Here is a 21,385-nt window from a genome sequence, read left to right on the forward strand (position 1 = left end):
CTCTGTTTGCTGTTCACCGCTTTCCTTATAGAAAAGGTCCCTGTAAACATTAAACTAGTTTGGGTGGGAATCATGTAAATAACTTGATAGATGGAATTTTTTTTTAAGAGACACTTTTTATTTATTTCGGTTAAGCAAATTTTAATTAAATTTAAAACTGAACTATATGTATTTTTTATACTTTTTCTATAATTTTATAAAACTATAGTAGTAAACAAGTATACGGCCCGTCCGATAGTAAACGGGTTTACCGTAGCCTATGGACATTTATAACACCAGTGACGACACGCGCGTGTTGCCGTCCCTTAAAAAACCTTAATACGTGCTTTTTGAAGAACCCCATGCTGTAGTCTTTAGAGGAAGCCTCGGCAGGAAGCTCTTTCCACAACCTGAGTGTTTATGGGCGGAATTTCCTCTGAAACTAAATTGTGCGTAACCATTCTAGTTCCTTAGAAATAGAATGGTTACCCACAGACAGAGAAAGGAAATCCGTTACGGTATAAATTGACAAGCCACCTGACCGAAATCCCATATAACCCTACATTTTAAGGACTAGGTTGTCATGTTTTCATGTCCTGTAGTTGTTTGTATCGTGTGATGATGAAGTAAGTATACAATGGTGTGGATATGGAGACGCTACTGCTCTAAACTTATGTCTTCATCATCATCAACTTTAAACTGTCCCTTGCTGAACATAAGACTCCCGCTAAAGGGGCTTTGCCAGTAGTTGCCACGCTTACATGCGGATTGGCAACCACAGTTAGGCTAGAGATGTTTTAAAAGGGACGCTGCTGCCTATCCTTCGTCCGCAAATTTATATTATAATATATTAAAACAAATTTATATACCTACATACATATCTGTCACGCTTATCTCCCATTAGGGTAGGCAGAAACAGTGCAACGCCAAATGCTTCGATTCAAACAAACCTCTTTCGCTTCATCCACATTCATCAATCTTTTCATACACTCTCGCCGGTAACGGGTACTTTTAATACTCGTGTATAAATACTGTGAACAAGCCTCAATAAAGAGGGATCGTCGACTATACATTATTAATATGAAACGTCGCTAATGAGTTGTTCAATACGATGTGCGCCAACAAATAATTTCTCTCATGATTTGGCACAACCGGTACCTCTCACAGTATCTCATTGCTTTATTCATGAGCGATACACCGATAATTCTGATAATTCTGTGTTAAACGTAATAACGACTGCGGATAACATATACCGGTTATAGTATAATTAAAACCACAAATTTGCATATTATTATACATAGTACGATTTAAATTAACGAGAAGCTATCATAATTGATGCGTGATATTGGATACGTGGGATACAATCTACATTAATATTATAAAGAGGAACGATTTGTATTTTTGTGTGTATATATGTTTGTTATGAATAAACTCTAAAACTACTTGGCCGATTCCAAAAATTCTTTCACCATTAGAAAGCTACATTCACCCTGAGTAACATAGGCTATATTTATTGCTAGAAAAAATGAGGGGTTCTTACTAAAACTTTAGTAACGTAGTAACAAGGTGTAAAAAAATGCTATAAAATATCATTCGTAGCGTGCGCCGCGGAAACCATTGATGATAGGACAAAAAATATGTTTTACAATATCGATGAAGATATCAATAACTACAAAAAACTTCGCGATACTATATTTCCAACTAAAAATGTCGTAAAAATGTTCACACGTGCGAAGCCAGGACGGGCCGCTAGTGTGTAATAAAATTAAACAAATATACCAAAATAATCCATTCAGCATTGGTGATCAGAGAATTAAAATATCGATACGAATCACAATATGTATTTTTTTTTACGTATACTCAGTTGAGTTCAGTGAAACTATGTACATATGGCGGACATAACACTGGACGGTTTTCCCTAGCAGTCAACCATTGGACAAACCGAAAAATAAGTAGGCGGTGCATTATTGAATTGAGGAAATAATAAAAGTCATATTTAATAATAAATTGACTTTTTATATTTAATAATAAATATATGCGTACATAAATATTACTATAAGAAACAATTAACTGTATTAGAAGGGCAATATGAAACAGTTTTTGACTCAAACAGAGTCGTACATTGTTTCGTGTAGCAAGATTAAGTTTTATATATAATAAAATGATTCGTATGCGTAAAGCTATCTTCCAATACTCATCTTCATTCGACTCTAACATTTCGTATATTAATTGTACCCGATTCTAAACTGCATAAAAATCACGTAGATCATCCAATCAGTCTCAAGGTACACGTGATTAATTAAACGTTTTGTTCCATCACCATTTAGTGTGGTGCGTACTCGAATGTATACGTACTAATTTATGTCTTACGACGCTTGCGTTATCAGAACATCCTACTAAAACAATCCTATTAAAATCTATAAACCTATCCTAAATATTTTTTTTCAATAGGTGAAAATGGAATGGCAACCCATCAGAACGTCCTACGAAAAACAAACCTATTAAAATCTATAAACCTAGGCCAATCTGGGCCAGTATTTTTTTTCAATGTGTAAAAATGGAATGGCAACCCCGCCCGCGCTATCGGTATACACCGACGAGGCACCAATGACAGATGATAGATGAGAATGAATGCACATCAGCTGGCTCACCATGATGGATTGGACAAGAACTAACCATGATGGTTTTGGGGAGGGGAAAGGATTGTTAGTAATGGGAACTAAGAATCCCATTGCTAGCAATATACCCAGCCAGGTCGACCTCCTCGTGATTCCCTCTGACAACTATCATGGTTAATTCCTGATGAATTCGTCATGATGTGCTAACTGGCCTGTTTTCATTCTCATCGATCACACTTCACTGGTGCTCCGCCAGCGTATCTCGTTAGCGCAGGCGGGGTTACCATACCATTTCCACCCATAAAAAAACCATGATGGTTTTCAGGAGGAACCGCACGGAGGTCGACCTGAGAGGGTGTTTTGCTAGCGATGATTCAGTTAGACCTCATTACTAACAATCCCTCCCCCCCCCCTCCAAGCCAATATTGAAGTCGTGTCACTAAAATAGCTATATCTCTGGAAATAATAAAAATTTTGGCTAATCCTTTTGAGGACATATTCTTGAAAATATAAAAAAAAAAAATCGATTTTTGAAATTTCTACACTGAGAATACCCCCTCAACTATTAGAAGTCCTTTTCTCTGTCATTCAAATTGAGAAATATGCGCTAAAGAAAAAGACAAAACATTTCAACAACTAAAATAGATATATAAGAAAGAATAATATAAAGTATACCATCTAACATGTTATTTATACGTTTATTCCTAAACCGTACGAGATATTACAAAACAATGGACTGATATTGAAAGCTAATTTATCAAACAATCAATTTATCAAATTCATAAATATTAAACTACTAGTGCACACGTTGTAAATTGATTAATTCATTTGCTTATAATCCTGTATGTTTATTTGACAGTGCTATATTTCATTTCATTGTTACAATAAGGCGTAAAGCTACAATCAATTTCTGAATCTATATTTAGGCATAAAGCAGAAGGAATAATAGGTAAGCAATATGAAGTCTGCTACCTCACTTTTATTTCTAGGAATATAACAAATTATGTATTCTCAGAAATATACATCCACCCTTACAATCTACGATAATAATAAAACAATATCGCAAAAAAAATATCTACTGCCTGTAATAAAGTGAAGGTAAAGTAAGTCGCCGCAATATGTGACCGAATGTTTTCCCGTAACTGGATAAAGTTTGGTGCCTACGGGCTCTATCCCAGGCCATATCCTTGAATTCCCTATACGACATGACATCTAGTGTTTCTTTTACCTGTCTTTCTTTTATTATTTACGGTTGAAACACCAATGGGACAGAGGTACCCAAGCAAACGGCTTTTGTACAAAGTCTCCTTTTGGTAAATAAGTAAGTCTGCAATATTCTACTGTAGAATTAAATATGTATTTATTGATAGAAGCAGGTGAAGGCAAAGCTATGACACGCCGTGAGAATGACTCACATTTGACACATGTGGATGACATGTCAGTAATTATAAAGCATATAACGTCCGGGGATATTATAATAATTAAAATAAAATGTTTCTATGGGAACTTTAGCTTAATTTAGTGTGTGTGCGTGTGCGTGTGCGTGTGCGTGTGCGTGTGTGTGTGCGTGTGCGTGTGTGTGTGTGTGTGTGTGTGTGTGTGCGCGCGCGCACCCGTATGTGCGTGTGTATGTGTGTGTGTGTGTCTGTGTGTAAATAATATAAAAAGGAAAAGTGTAAATATAAACGTATGCTCATAGTGCACACAATGGTAACCGTCGCCTTTTAGATATAAAAGGGCAGGCAATGACCATCTTAAGATAAACTCAGAGCACCCAGGGCCGATCTATCTCTGAAAAAATTATTACCCAAATTGGCCTGATCGAAAATTGAGAGTTTATTTAAGCAAAACAACGTGCTCTATACAAAGTAAACTACACGACAATCTCCATGGTGAGCTACCATGGAGATTGTCGTGTAGTTTACTAATACTAAGATTGGGAGAGAAGGAATTGTCAGGAATGCGGACTACCAGTCACATTGCTAGCAATATACCCTGTTGAGAACATATTATTGTTTTGTTTCATTTCGCTATTTTCTTCTAATAAGTATAATAATGAGTATGTGCGATGGGATAACAGTGAGTAAATCATTAAACCATAATATAATATAATTAATTAATTACTCTCTTACTTAGCTAATCGCCGCTAATTGGCCAATATCTGTAATCTGATGTAAGAACAGTATTTATTAGAAGTAATCCACAGCAGTTTTCATTACAGAAACAGTCATTAACAGAAATTGTCTTACATAAGAAATTCGAACTAAATAAATAGTTAGTTGTATTTAGAAACAATTATTAGATTCAGGTTGCCCTATTTTTCGGAATGAGGTCTGAAATTCGAGCTTCACTTACTTTTATAAATACATTTGCGGTGAACGTAAAGTTTACAAACTAATAGTTCAGATATTACCACCAGATCTTGCAGGGTTCGGTCTACTTGTGGATTTAATATTCATTTCACTTGGATATTTAAGGTATTCATTGAATTTTGAACGGTGTGATCATATTTCAAAAGGCATTTCATGTGAAGCGATCGTCTCAGGTTCAATATGGACGTATTGAAAATTGATGCGACATAATTATAGCACACTAGTTATATACAGTGGCTTTGTTCGTCTAGATTCGTAAATGCAATACCCTATGTATACATTTTAGAATACGATTTGTCGATGTACTAAATTTCATTCCAACCCATACAACCGTGTATGCGTGATTAAATAATAAACATACAATGGACATACGAGAAAATCAAAAACTTTCACATTTATAATATTATTAGCATAATGGCTAATTGGTTAACTGATTTTCATTCTTTTTATTTTTTTTATACATCTTAGAATGGCAAACAAGCTGACGGCCCACCTGATGGAAAGTGGTAACCGTCGCCTATAGACATGAGCAGTACCATGTACATAACAGAGTATACTGTTTCGCCCATGATACCCCCCATGCGTTGCCATTCCTGAGGACTCAGGTGTTATTCCTCTGTACTCTGTAAATTCACGCCATATCCCACCCTTCAAACCGAAACACAGCCATGCAAACACAACTGCTTCACGGTTGAAACACGAATGGGACAGAGGTACCCAAGCAATCGACTTTTGTACAAAGTCTCCCTCTGTCAACCTAACACAGTGGCATAGGAAGTAGCGAGTGGGCAGTAGTAGTGTAAAACAGAAACTAAAATAAATATTTACATAAATTACAATCTATTACATTTCTCAAAGAAACAAATATCCGAAAATTTAAATATCTTTCCATGCAAATTGTAATGTCAACACGCTAGGGGCCCAGCAATGGAAAATAACGCCTATGAACATCAACATTACCATGGACATCATTGTGACACCTATGATACCTACAGTTGTTGTTATTCCTGAGAACTAAGATGTTATATCTCCATAATCTGTAATTTAATTTAATGAAAATTAATGAAGTCCGTCTTAAATAATCTTTATCGACGACTCAAATCATTCCCACTCGCTTATTTAGACTAAACCTACCTTTATGATAAATGTAGTAAAACATACATACTGTAAATACTATCATATAAACGAGAAGGAAAAAGAATTACACTAGTATTTTTTTTTTATACAACTTAGAATGGCAAACAAGCCGACGGCCCACCTGATGGAAAGTGGTAACCGTCGCCTATAGACATGAGCAGTACCATGGACATAACAGAGTATACTGTTACGCCCATGATACCCCCCATGCGTTGCCATTCCTGAGGACTCAGATGTTATTTTTCCGTACCCAGTAAATTCGCGCCATATCCCACCCTTCAAAGCGAAACACAGCCATGCAAACACAACTGCTTCACGGTTGAAACACGAATGCGTATTTCGTTAAGGTATGCATATGACAGTTAGGAATTTATAAGAAATTGAATTTGCAAAGTAGCAAAAATTCACTTATTTGTTATGATATTATTTCAATTTGCGGACATTCAGAACTTTATTTGGATTAAATTTATTTTGTTGATATAGCCGCCAACATATTTTCGAGCCTATATTGCGTACACGAACTTCCCTATTTGTTTACTTCGCTTAAACAAACATATGACTATGTTTTTTTTCTTTCGCATTATCAATCTATGTTTAGACTAGGCCTAGCTTATCTTTTTGCACTTCCCTCTAATTACGCTATTGATCACTCTGTCTTTTAACAGTTATGTTTGCTGTAATATTGGGCTGTTATCGATAGAGTCCATTCAATTATTGCTTCAATTCTCATCACAAAAAGGGAATGTGCGCGCGTCTGTCTGTATGCTGATATCCTTTGCATTGGTTTCAATAGGCCCCAATCTGAATGGATAGGTTTCTGTTACATTCAAATAGAATGCCTATCCTTTGAATGTTTGTAGATGGTAATTATATTGGTGGACACATAGATTAAATAAACGTTAATCAAATCAAATCAAAAGAACTTTATTCGTGCAGGTCCGTTACAGTTTCTTATGATGCTTTGCGCTGCTTTAGCGAATTTAAAGTTCAGCGAAATATTACAATTATTTAGAGATATACAATATGAATCAAGTAATATATTCCAATTGTGTGGACTCGGGATTTATTTTGTGCAGTCGAGATATATTGCTTGCCGGGATATAAAAGTAGCCTTTATATCCTTCTTCATTCCAAATACGTGGAGTATTGGAATACACAAAATTTCAAGATAATTGAAAGACGCCAAAAAGGTACAAACAAAGAAACATATTTCATATTTATAATAAGGATTTGGTATAAACTATTTTTTAAAACTGTAATATTTGGCATGGAATCGGACAGCTAAGCAATTCGGCAAATTAAGGTCACATTTGACTGCTGGCAATGAAGTCAATTACGGGAGAACGCAGTTTAAGACGACCTCCCACTAGATGGAGTGACAACCTCAAATGTACTACAAGGAGCCGGTGCATGCAGATGGCTCAGGACTGTTCCTTATGGCAGTTTATGGGGGAAGTCTATGCCCAGCAGTGGACGGATAAGAGCTGAAATGATGATGGTGCTACGAATGGATCCAATTGGTCGTATTTTCGTGGAATAGAATAGCACATTCCTTCCTTTCCCGTGGGTGTCGTAAGAGGCGACTAAGGGAAGACGAGGAATGGGCAGCGACCTTTTAAAACATCCCCTCCCCCCTAAGGGCAGGCTTACGTTCAGCAGTGGACAGTTAAAGCCTGATGATGAAAATGGATCCAAAAAAAGTTCGATTCTAATAATAATTTCACAAATAAAATTCCAAGGCACAACTTATCACTAACCAGTTTCGGAAGTTTGTTACTGCGTTGAAAAGTTTACGTTTACGAACTTGCTCCGAGTCGAGCGTTCTCATTTTAAACAATTTGATTCCAATGAATATTCAGAAAGTTGGTTATATCAAGTGCGAGCTTAACAGAGATAGAGGGCGTGCTTTTAATTCGACACCGAGCGTAAATTGTGTTGACTCATAACTGAGTGTGTTGAACGGCGAGAGAATTACATTGTGAATCTAATTCGTAAAGAAAGAAAGTAAAAAAAGTTACTTATGATTGATTTTTATTGTGTGAATGTCATATATTCGTAAATTTCCGAGCTCATTTGGCGAAAAAGTTATATTAAAACCACTTCTCAGATTTTAATATATTTTGGTAATTTTTTTAAGACTTCAAAAATAGGAAAACGTCTCTTTATGTGTATATGATGCTGTCATAGAAAAGGCCACCGATTCCTTCTCCGTGGGTGTCGTAAGAATCAATTAAGGGAGGGCGAGTGATGGGCAGCAGCGTTCCTCTTAAAACATCTCTAAAGCCTAACTGCTGTTGCCAACCTGCCTGCCAAGCGTGGCAACTACTGGCAACATCCCCCAAGGGGAGTTCAGCAGTGGACAGTTGAAGGCTGATGATGATGTAGTTATAGGTTTAAAGAAATAGCGCCACAGAATCGACGCCTTTGTTTCAAAAACTACTAGTTAAAAACACATTGCTGTGTTTTTTGCCCTTTTTTCTCAGCTGAAATTACATTCCGAATGTCTATTCAAAAATTCTTGTTATTATTGTTGTAATTTTTACTAGGTAAGTTTACTTAATTAAAAATACTTTTTTATTTCAATTGAATTTTGTTTTTAAAAATAATTAGAACGTTCAAAAGACTGCACCAATTGAAAACGGGTTTAATAGTTGTATTCTGGACGGATTCTAACTTAAAAATTGATATTAAATTTAAAATTTTATTTCGTCTTCCATAATTCACGTGTAAGATGTTGCTGGTAAAAGCTAGTTAATTATATTAAAAGAAAGTTCGAAATCGGTCCCGACGTAAACACTACGGGTTAAACTCGCCAAATGTAATGACAGTTCCTTTACTAGTTACTGCAAGTAATTTGACGAGAAGACCTCTAGTGGTGTCTCAAAGAAAACTTCGTCATTCCAATCAAAGTTGTCATCAGCGAACGCGGAGATTTGCGAGTTTAATTCGAATTCACGTTGACAGTTCACTGATGTGTCCCTTCATTGGGAACGTGTAGATGAAAAGGTTAAATGAAGCTGAAAATTAAATCTACTTTTGCTCGTCTTTTGCTCGTTAATTTGTGAAAATAGACATTTCTTTTTGGACTAGAAATAGTTTTGCTTTTTATGTTTCTTAGAGAGAAAAACAAGCTTTCTACGAACGTGGCGATCCTTACTGATATTATAAACGTGAAAGCAAATTATTAACTGTTCATTGATGGACATAAGGTTTACCCTTAAGGGAAGTTTTGCCAGTTGCCACGCTTGGCAGGCGGATTGCCAATAATAATATATGTATAATAATAATTTGTGTACAAGTAAACGCTTGACTTGGGTACTTGGACTAATGGCGTGGGCTGGTAGCTCAGTCAATTATGACAGAAGTGCTAACTGACCCTTATCAACGTCGCATCGAGGGGGTGCGATGCGGTTGTTCTTCAAATCAAAAGAAAAAATGGCCTTGTGTATTAAATTATTATATATATATATATATATATATATATATATATATATATATATATATATATATATATTACCCACAATTCGTGTATTCTATGGGCAATGTATTGAATACCCGGGCAGCCTAGTTAATGTATGAAATATTATGAATATTATTGTCCATTACATCCTAGGTAATGTTTACAATACTTGTACAGAATATTGTTTATTATGTATTGTATTTGTTGTATAGAATATCTTCTAGTCCACCAGCGTTGTACAGAGTTATGATAGATAAATAATATATATTTATTTCTACGACTACGTTAGGTTACGTTATTCTTTGAAATATTCTATAAAAAATATCAACAATTGCCGACTGCGTGTCCGTTATTGTATAGAATACTTACGCAAACTATGAAATAAATATTTCATTTACATAATATACCTAAATAATAAATAAAAGATTATTTATTTTATACATTATCTAGGTATTGTACAGAATATCGGAATATGCAAATTGCTGGCAATATATATATATTAATATAGGAACCGAAGGGAAAGAGAAACTTTTTTAAAAACATTTAATATTAATAAATTTGATGTGGGTATTGTTCAGAGCATAATGCATGCTGCTACTACCAAAATTGCTTTGTGCTTAAGTGAATTAGTAAGTAGTATTGTTTAGTCATAATTATAATAGTAGATAACTTGTTTAGATTTTATGGGATTGACATGTTAAAAAACAAAAATCCCAAATTAAACGTAGATTAAAAAAGTATTGCCAGATGCGTTCTTTTCGTTTTTCCCAAACTGACAATATTTCCTTCACTTTAACCATACGCAAACGACGAAAAAAGTCAAGCTCATGTTATTAAAATGATGGATTTGTATACTCTGTGAGTCTATATAATGCTGTAAGTTGTATTCCGCGGCTTTGTTTGCGTGAATCAATTTAAAAAGTACAACATATCCGTATACAAAATGTCTTTTGAAATCCGTTACGAAATTTTCGTAGCAACGAGTAACAATGATCCATCCATCCTCATGAACTTTCGTGTTTACATTAGAAGTAGGATGTACGATTTTTTTTTAATGGATGATAATGGAATGGTAGACCCGCCTGCGCTATTGGTATACGCTGACGCGACATCAGTGAGGGATGATAGATGAGGGTGAAGCCGATCAGTTAGTCCATCGTGACAAATTCAACAATAAACCAATCACGATGGTTTCCAGGGGGAACCGCGAGGACGTCGACCTTATAGGGTTTATTGCTAGCAATGCGGTCGCATTACTAACAATCCCTTCCCCCCAGGATGTACGGTTTGTACGATAAGAATATCAATTATTAAAGATGGTGTATAAAAAAAAACTTTCAATTGTGACATTACCTGTTATTTTGAGTTAAAAATTAAACTATTGAATCTATTTTATCAAATTTCTAGGTCAACAAAAAAAGATATATATATATATATATATATATATATATATATATATATATATATATATATATATATATATATATATATATCTTCAGTCGTACATTCTTGACAGAGTAGTCGTGGCATTTATGACGATAGTGGATCGTCGATACGGCCCTCCTTCACGATTGAGGTCTTCGCAATGCGTCTCCATCTATTTCTGCTCACAGCCGAGAGAGAGCATTCCACAATAGACTGATGCGTGGCCGTTTTGATGAGGTCAGTCTATCGCGTTGGTGATCTACCCCGAAAACGCTTGCTTTGTACGGATCCTTGAACAATTAGACGTTCCATACAATTTTAATTCCGAATGACGTGGCCGAAGTACTTGCGAATTCGTATTTGAATAGTCGACGATAACCTCTTTCTCTGATTTTCAGTTAATTATATTATATATATTCTTTAATTATATGTATACATATAAAAAAGAATTTTTCAAATTGGTTTACAACTGACGGAGTTATGAGTTAACAAACATAAAAAAATACAACTTCTCTCTTTTTGAAGTCGGTTGAAAAGTGTACACGAAATTTTCGACATATATTATATTTTTCTCTAAAAAATTCTGTAACATTTCACAAATATAAAACTTTTACCCAAAATTGCGACAGAAATATCCAATCGCGTAACGCTGGTTATTCATATTATGTAATTACGGGCTTGTATGAATAGATTGGTAAATGTGGGGGCGAAAAAGTTCTTGAATCGGAGCAATTGGCATTCTAATTATCTATATAATGTTAATGGGTGACAGACGAGACATATAATAATAATAAACTCTTTAAAAGGCGTGTTTGCTAAAAACAATCTTTTACAATAGACAATATATATATATATATATATATATATATATATATATATATATATATATATATATATATATATATATATATATATATATATATATATATATATATATATATATATATATATATATATATATATATATATATATTTCCAGTAGTTGTAAGCTTTAGAAATGTTTTAATAGGAACGCTGCTGTCCATCCTTCGTCCTCCCTCAGTCCTCTTTTGCGACACTCATAGGAAAGGAAGGGGTGGCCTATTCTATGCCAGGACCACATAGACATTACCTCATCATAGGACGACACAATAGGACTAGGTAAATGGACAAAACAAATTGTAAACCTTCAATAAGACAACATTTTTCAACAATTTAATATAGACAAGAATTTACGTGGCGCCATTTATTGCATATATGCTCTCTAAACCAACACAATTTACTTTTCAAAATTGCGTAATAATATACTGAAATTGTATTTGTCTCCAATGTAATGACGTTTTCACCCTTTGCTATAAAGGTTTATCTTTTTTCGCGTAAACGTTTGGAGATTTCTTTGCTATAGGGAAAATGGAACAATACACTGTTTAAAATGTTGTTTGCATCTAAACAACATTTGATATTATATTTTCATATTTTTTTTTTTCTTTACGTTATTATTTATGTTTTTAAATACATATTTACCAGAGGGTAAACTGTCCCATTCGTGTTTCTACCGTGAAGCAGTTGTTTGCATGACTGTGTTTCGGTTTGAAGGGTGGGTATGGTAATGAATTTACAGGGTACAGAGGAATAACACCTTAATCCTCAGGAATGGCAACGCATGGGGGGGAGAGGTATCATGGGCGAAACAGTATACTCTTTTATACCCATGGTACTGCTTATGTCCAAAGGCGACGGTTACCACTTTCCATCAGGTGGGCCGTCAGCTTGTTTGCCATTCTAAGTTGCATAAAAAACATCTTATTTGTATTTTATTTGTATATCAAAATAAATTTAAAAACCTGCCTGATAAAATACAACAGTAACACTTATTTCTACTGGAGTGGACAGAATCATACAATTCTGTACAGTGATTCCTTTTAGATGTAAGTGAGCGCTAAGAAGACCACGACCGATCTCAACTCATTTGTTTAATACCTTCTCTTGAAAAAAATCTCCCATTATTCGTTAGGTAACATTAATTTAATATTCTTTATTACCAAAACGACTTCATATCTCCTATATTAAATCATTTTAAACGGTTATAACTTAATAATATCTTGGAAGAAAATATGGAAAGAGGGACGAAAGGGGACTAACCAGTAATAATTAAACGAGACAAAAGGAAAGCTACATATCACACCATACAGGGAGTAAAGGATTTAATTTGGGGCAGAAGGGGCTGAAGAAAGTTGCATAAATCAATTGTACCGACGAGAGGAAACTCTTAAATTGGAATGAAATTTCCTTATCAAAACAAATCATTTCGCTTTTATGGAAAAACGAAATAAAGTGGTAAATGTGTTCATATAATAAAATTGTACGTAGGAGGCGCTAGTGCACGCGTCAGAAATAGATTGCGGTCTTGAGGAAATTTGGTGCGGCAGTAAGTTTATTCCTAGTTCGATATACAAGCTATTTAAACTACGGTAAAATGTGTCATACTACTATTAAATAAATTGTAAAGAATTGCTGCGTGAACGATGTAGCGAGCTCAACTAATTTCAGTATTTCAGCTGTATAGCCTCACGCATAAGGGAGGTTTTGTAACTAGTTGCCACGTTTGGATTGTCAACCGCAGTTTTTTTGCTGGGTGAAAATGGTATGGTAACCCCGCCTGCGCTAACGGGATACGCTGGCGGAGCACCAGTGAATGGTGATAGATGAGAATAAAAACAGGCCAGATAGCCCATCATGATGAATTCATCAAGAGTTAACCATGATAGTTTCCAGGGGGAAGCGTGAGGAGGTCGACCTGGTTGGGTATATTGCTAGCAATAGGATTCTCAGTCTCCATTACTAACAATTATTTCCCCCCCCCCTGTCAACCGCAGTTTGGCTTTTGATGATATTTTAAGAGGGACGCTGCTGTCAATCCGTGGATCAGTTACCATTATTCTAAGCTTGAGACCTATACGGTTTTAGTTTTAGAATATATACGTATAAATAAAAATGTCACGGCGTTACTGGTCAAAACGAGTCGACCGATTTTTATGAATTTTTTTATTTATTATGTATATTTGGTCGGTATAAGATCTAGGTGATTAAGGTGTCCCTACCCAAAAAAAAATTATTTATTGCACTAAAACATACAGTTACAACAATAAGTTAATAACAATGTTAGCAAAGGCGAACTTATCTCTAAAAGAGATTTCTTCCAGTCAACCTAACGCAGTGGCATAGCAAGTAGTGAGTGGGCAGTAGTAGTGCAAAACAGAAATTAAAATAAATATTTACATAAATTAAAAATCATTATATATATATATATATATAATTATAATATAATAGGCCGCCTTTTGTATCATTTCTTATTACAGTTAAATGTATTTACTATTTTATAAATGATGCAATAAAGTGTAAATAAATAAATAAATAAATATATATATATATATATATATATATATATATATATATATATATATATATATATATATATATATATATATATATATATATATATATATGAAAGATACAATATTAATACATACATATAAATATCAAATAAAAGAGAACACAATGATGACAGTCTTCTAATCAATTACGAGTATATTTAAACAAATTGTATGACAGAACAACGTTTGCCAGGTCAAGTAGCACGTTTGTAAGAGCCCAGCTTGTTACAAACATAACTGTCTAGTTTTATAATTTATGATACTCATAAGTCGTTTGTAAATTTTTATCTCAAAACTCCACCCGTGGACATAACTTTGTAACCCTTTGAATACGTAAACTTTATGCTTCCAGTTATAATTAACATATTTCAAATTTAAATTAATGTATCATTTATATTGTTGCCACGGTTGCGTCTTCTCAAACATTTTAGAAGGTATATTTAAATAACAGACTTTCTATTTGAATAATCTAGGTATTTAGTAGGGTTAGAAACAAGTTTTTTTTTTAATATTATTTTAAGGGCTTTTACCTTCTTCAGGTATATTAACTATACTAAGAGAAATCAGTTCAGGGTATCAGACTAGAAAAAAGTTATGGCTAATTGTAAAGGGTACATTAAGGTTTCTTCAGGGTCAGCAAAGCGCACGTGACACCCCTAGTGTTGCAGTCGTCTATAGGTTACAGTAATCGTTTACCATCAGATAAGCTGTATGCTTCTTTGCCACCTTTGTGGTTTAAATAAGTAAATTGTACACTCTATAAGGGTCCCCATCTCGAAAACCTCTTTTCGCTACCTTTGGTTGGATTTGGTTGTTTGGTTGGTAGTCCCTTGACCTACATCGATCACTTTGATGACTCGCTGGATACTTATTGAAACATTCGACAGACAAACGACAGACTATTGACGGGACAAATGAGGATAGACGGAAAATAAAGATGGCCGACGACTGAACTTTGTCTCCAAAATTTTCTTGTTTATTTACCTATCCGAATCTCCGGTTAATAATAATAATAATAAACTTTATTAACAAATATAGGGTTGCACAGTTACATGTTTTTTGCCCTAGCTTACAAATAAGGGTAACCTGTGCCTTGTAAGCTAGTTCCTTTCAATACACAAGAACTAATACTTTGTATTTGTAGATGCAGAATTAACAATATTAAGCTACAAACATAATAAACATGATGATAAATATTGTAATAATAAATATGATATTCGTGTTGATATTCTCATTTTTATATTTTCTTTTCTAATCCCGAGAATATCACTGTACATAGCTTTCTGTGCTACTTAAAGATTCCACATACAGTAAGCAGTAAACCATGTTTCGGTTCCGGAAATGATCACTTACAAAGAACTTTCTCTCCAAACTTAGATGCGACATAGTTTCCCAAACACCACCCAACTGAGTTAGATTCATACAAAATGTCGAATAACGTTCAGCTATTTCATTTACCTATCTTTAAAAATGATCAAGGAGCAAAAAAGTTCTTTCGCGACAATAAAAATTGTTTTAAACATTTCACTATTTACTAAGCCCGGAAGGTATGGTAAACATATTCCTGTGTTTGAGATCGCGCCGTGATCCGTTTGCACGGGTCACGTGTAACAAACTCGCCCAAAACACTTTTGAAGAAAGATGGGGTTTTTTGGTAAACAGATACGTCAAATACGTAACTTACACTTTGAGATTGTGGCAAAGGAATATTGCGAATCTTATATTTTTTCTGGATCATCACTCACACACCATTATCAAGTGTCAAACGTGTTTTTTTTCTAAACTACTATAAATCCTTCAATACTTATGCTTCGGAAAAAACAGGTCAACTTATTTATCCATGTGTGCGTGAATAGGGTTACCATAATGCACATTTACTACTCAGTATATGGGAGAAATTATATTGTAAAGTTAAATTTAAAAATTAAATTATACAAATTTCTAACGAATATATTAAAAAACTAGCGACCCGTCCCCGATTCGCACGGGTGGACATTTTTCCAACACTTTACATTTTTATCTGATCCTACCTAGCTACCTATTTCATAGATGTGTCCGCCCCTACCTGCCGCACCGTTACAATGACTGGCTAGCCAGCCACGCGGCCAACACGGCGCGGGCGGCGGGCGGCACCTTATCTATACCTGACTTTTTAACATAATATCTTTGAAATGGAATATACCTACGATTTGAAAAATTTAAAAAGTAATCTGCAGGTATTGAAACAATTTTAAATACAAAATAATTTATTTGGATAAGGATTTATAGGTATGAATAATTTCTACAACGCGACAGCGATATTTTTTCTATTTCTATTACGTCAAACTTGCAATGGGAATAATATAATTAAGCGAATTTAGAGAGTATAGAAGAATAACACCTTAGTTCTCAGAAATGGCAACGCATGGGAGGTGTCATGGGCGAAACAGTATACTGTTATATCCATGGTACTGCTCATGCCTATAGGCGACGGTTACCACTTTTCATCAAGTGAGCTGTCAGCTTATTTGTCATTCTAAGATGTATAAAACAAAATCCCTGTATCAGCATCTGTATAAATTCAAATCAAATCATTGTAGATAAAAGTTACTTGGTGGTAAAAACACGAGTAGGTCAGACGTACCTGTGCATACTTAAAGATTTAGTATATAAATTCACTCTGGTAAGTGCATGGATTAATCTAGTCCCTATGTATTTTATACCTAGTTTAAATGGGAAAATCCCTCATGATACGGGTGGACTACGGCCTCGCATTCGTATTTTACCGCAACCACTAAGAACTACAGCCTTTTAACGTTATTCGTAGAAGGTTCAGCAATATTTTAATTACTTAATTGAAACTCCACCGAAAAGGTTGATGGCGTAGTTTTAAAGCTCGTAGTTTGTTGGAACTAACGGTAGCTATCTCATGGCTTTTTGGCAACGATACGCGGCATATGTTTGGAAACTCGCCCAGTTGTTTTCAAGCGTGTTTTATAAGCTGGAGTAATCTAATCTTCAAAGGTATGAAAACCTACAGGGGCGGAGCGTATTGATTTATGCCATATAATTTAAGTTGCTCATTGCTTTTCTTTTGTTCACATGTACGGTATATAATTGCTACGTACATGCTTCTTCGATTAAATTATTTCTTTCTTTCTTTCTCTTTCTACGTATAAAAGAATGTGATAGGTAAACATAAATATGATCATAGCTATCATCCGTAATGACGTAGTGAGCGGCGTGTACAGACTGACAGCTTTATGTGGAACGTAATAATCGAGATGCTTGTATTTCGGCATTCATATTAAAAATCAACGTGGCAGAGGGTGAGTACACCACAGTCACGCGGATTAATTTGTTCTCTAAATATTGTTGTCTATAGCCGTAGATGATATTGGAAATTTAATACAATACAATCGTCGAAACCAAACTAAGTAGATAACTATTACAATATATGTGGATTCCAGGGGGGAAAGGGATTGTTACTAATTGACCCATTGTTAGCAATACACCCTATCAGGTCGACCTCCACGCGGTTACCCATGGAATCCGTTGTGGTTAATTCTAGTGGAATTCGTCACGATGGACTAACTGACCTGCCTTTTCATCCCTCACTGATGCCCCGGCAGCGTATCCGTATATATATATATATATATATATATATATATATATATATATTTACCGTGTGATTCTGACGTAAATTATGCCACTCCTTCCTTTCCCGTGTGTAGTAAGAGGTGATTACGGAAACTATGGTCGATTGATAAGCAGCAGCCCTCTTAAAACATTAGGAAAGCCTAACTGTCAAAAGCAACCCCCCTCCCCCTATTAGGGGAGGCCTATATTTAGCTGTGGACAGTAATGGCTGATTTCATCATGATCATCACCAATATTTATTTATCTTGAATTTAGATTTAATTTTTTTTGTTATACAACTTAGAATGGCATACAAGCTGACGGCCCACCTGATGGAAAGTAGCAACTGTCGCCTATAGACATGAGCAGTACCATGGACACAACAAAGTGTACTGTTTCGCCCATGATACCCCCCATGCGTTGCCGTTCCTGAGGACTCAGGTGTTATTCCTCTGTACCCAGTAAATTCACGCCATATCCCACCCTTCAAACCGAAACACAGCCATGCAAACACAACTGCTTCACGGTTGAAACACGAATAGCACAGAGATACCCAAGCAATCGACTTTTGTACAAAGTCTCCCTCTGGTAATGTGGTAGAGAACTGAAACGGTTATGCCAACGTCGTCCGTGGTTTGGCTGGCATGCATCATGCGGTAATGGGCAATAGGTGAAAGGTACTCACAGTAGTAGGACTTTTCTTGCTACGGTTCGAGGAGAAGTGCTCTATGACCTCCCAGTTGGATTTCTTGGGTGCAGGGGTGTCTGCGGGGGACGGTGAGGCGCGGTGTGCTGCGGAGGGGGTACTGCGGCCGGAGTCGTCGGCGCCGCGCACCGGGGTCGCCGCCGAGCGCAAGGAGGCACATCGGCGACCGCGCAGTGCTTCCTGCAGGGTAAGGGTGTGCGATCAGTGACAGCTCTTGTGAGGGTTACAGGTAACATGCGTGAGGCTGTTTGGTGGCTGTCTCGTTAGGTTCGAATGGTGAAAATATTTTAAAGGACAAAACGAGTAGTGTAAAGGTAAACCTGTAAAATGTAATAGGGATTAATTAGTAATATAAGTAATTAACAAGGAATTAGTTTAAGCAAACTATGAAAGATAAGTTATTAAACGAATTTACATAATTAAGTTAATGTTATATTTTGGAACACAATATTAAATTTATATTGTGTTCCTTCAATCCTTAAATTGTGATAAACCCACTTATTTCCATTTAAAAACTAAAATACTAAACTGATTTTGATATTTTTTTATGAGACCAATCTATAAGTATATCCTTTCAGATAAAAAGGAATTTTCGAAATTAGTTTACGACTGAGTTAGTTATGAGGTAACAAACATAAAAAACAACTACAACCGATATGAGAACTTCCTTTCTTTTTAAAGTCGGTTAATAAGTAAAAATCTGTTAAATAAATTAAATTTAATTAGTACGCGATAGTTTTTTGCCTGTTGATAATAAAATAGTATAAAAGAAATGATCACTATATCTATATAGGTCAAAAACTTGTGAATGTTAATTGTCTTAATTCATCATAATTATTCAACAAGTTCCTAAGTGGCAACCACGTATGAGTAAATGCAGTGTAGGACGACCTCTCCCCCCTATCTTATCTTATTTTCGCATATGGGGTCAGCTATGCCGTTGCACGTCGACCCATAGCCATCTTTTGTATTTCCCCCTGCCTTATACCATCAGTTCATAGATCCTATGTGTTATCCTAACGATATCCCGCGGTTTAAGATATCTGTAGTCCCCTGGCTCTGGATGGAATGATGACCTCCCCCCCTAGCTGGAATGACGACCTGAAATGCATTGCAGGGAGTCAGTGGATGCAGGTGGCTCAGGACCGTTCTTTATGGCAGTCTATGGGGTAGGCCTATGCCCAGCAGTGGACGGATAATGGCTGAAATAATAATGATGATGATTCGACAAATGTTGTATGACTTTTTTTAGAAAAAACCAATTACAAAAATGTAACGTTTTAATTTGTTACTATATAAATTAAAAAAATAAACAAGTAAATAAAACACGAGCATCAGCTAAATTGACTATAGAAATTGTGTAATGAGCGTGTAACGTTATCAAATCCTTTCTCACAGCTTGTTAATTATCACCAGTAGGTATATTCACTAATAATAGACGTGTTCGAGAGCGTGGTCGTGGGCGTGATCAGTGCAACAAGCGAGCGCCGCACCGCCTCGCAGTAATAGCTGCTTCTCAATTTATAATTTACTTAATTAATTTGACTCCGAAAATCTGGGGTTAAAAGGCCACTTCAAGCGAATTACATTTTGCATTCATTGGTGCGGGAGCGAGTCGGTTTAAAGGTGTCTCTGTAAAATAAGATAGGGTGTTTTCTAATGGCGAAGCAAAAAGCGTTATGATGTCAACTGATACGCACATATTATGCGGTTTCATTTGTCATATTATGATAAATAGTCTAAAAGTTTTAAATGACAATATTATCTTGTTTCATATATTTTAGGGTGTCACTTTTATAGCTATTGATTTACGATGGTATCCAATAGCTAACTAGTGGAGATACAGATGAAGTAGAAGCGAAGCCAGTTTTTTTAATGGATGATAATGGAATGGTAACCCTGTACTCATAGTATACGCTGGCGGGACACCAGTGACAGATCATAGATGAAGGTGAAAATGTAGGTCAATTAGTCTATCGTGATGAATGCAATTGAAATTCAGCACATGGTTTCCAGGCGGTACTACGGGGAAGTCGACCTAGTACACTGCCAGCAATGGAACGAATAGTCCAACTTACTAATAGTCCTTCTTCTGCCCTCTTGACAGGTCAATTGGCCTATTGACAAATTAATTGGGAAATAATTACTATGGTTATATTGTTAGTCCTTAGTTCCTGGGATTTCAATTCCTATGTTCAATCCATTAGTCCTCAGCTCCTGGGCTATGTCCAGTCCATCGATAGAGTTTACTTGAGCAAAATCCTGTTGTTCATTTCTTGTAAAACGTAAATCCTGATTCTTGCGAATTCTATTTCCTTACACAAATATTTTCAATTCTTTGTGTTTTACATTGTTGTCATCATTCTTAAAAAATATGTTATGTTTTATATAGGACTTTTACTTTGATTTTTTTTATGGAAGTACTTTTAATTTACCTAAATTTAATATCAAAACTCACATCATAGATACTGCACGACCAAAACTTGACGAATAAATCAGAATAAAAGTAAATAAGTACACATTATTTGGATTATAGAATAGAGAATAAAAGAAGACGTACAATTACAATGGACACACTCGTGAATTCAACAAGGCGGCATAATTGCTGAGAGAAATCCTTTTATGTTTACTTTGGAATGAAGGTCGTTACGTATTTT

At 35.4% G+C, this 21,385-nt stretch overlaps 1 protein-coding gene across 2 annotated transcripts in view; it reads right to left on the reverse strand.

Moving 5' to 3' along the window:
- The window catches only part of LOC113517848 (adenylate cyclase type 6), a 337,672-nt gene that overhangs the window by 190,238 nt on the left and 126,049 nt on the right, over positions 1 to 21,385 (reverse strand). For both annotated transcript variants that reach the window (XM_052895423.1, XM_052895422.1), the window contains exon 3: positions 18,708 to 18,908. In XM_052895423.1, the coding sequence (XP_052751383.1) occupies positions 18,708 to 18,908 (201 nt within the window). The remainder of the gene's footprint in view (positions 1 to 18,707; positions 18,909 to 21,385) is intronic.

This window comes from Galleria mellonella, unplaced genomic scaffold (genome assembly GCF_026898425.1).
Source record: "Galleria mellonella isolate WM207_F2 unplaced genomic scaffold, CSIRO_AGI_GalMel_v1 utg28, whole genome shotgun sequence".
NCBI classification, from domain to species: Eukaryota; Metazoa; Arthropoda; class Insecta; order Lepidoptera; family Pyralidae; genus Galleria; species Galleria mellonella.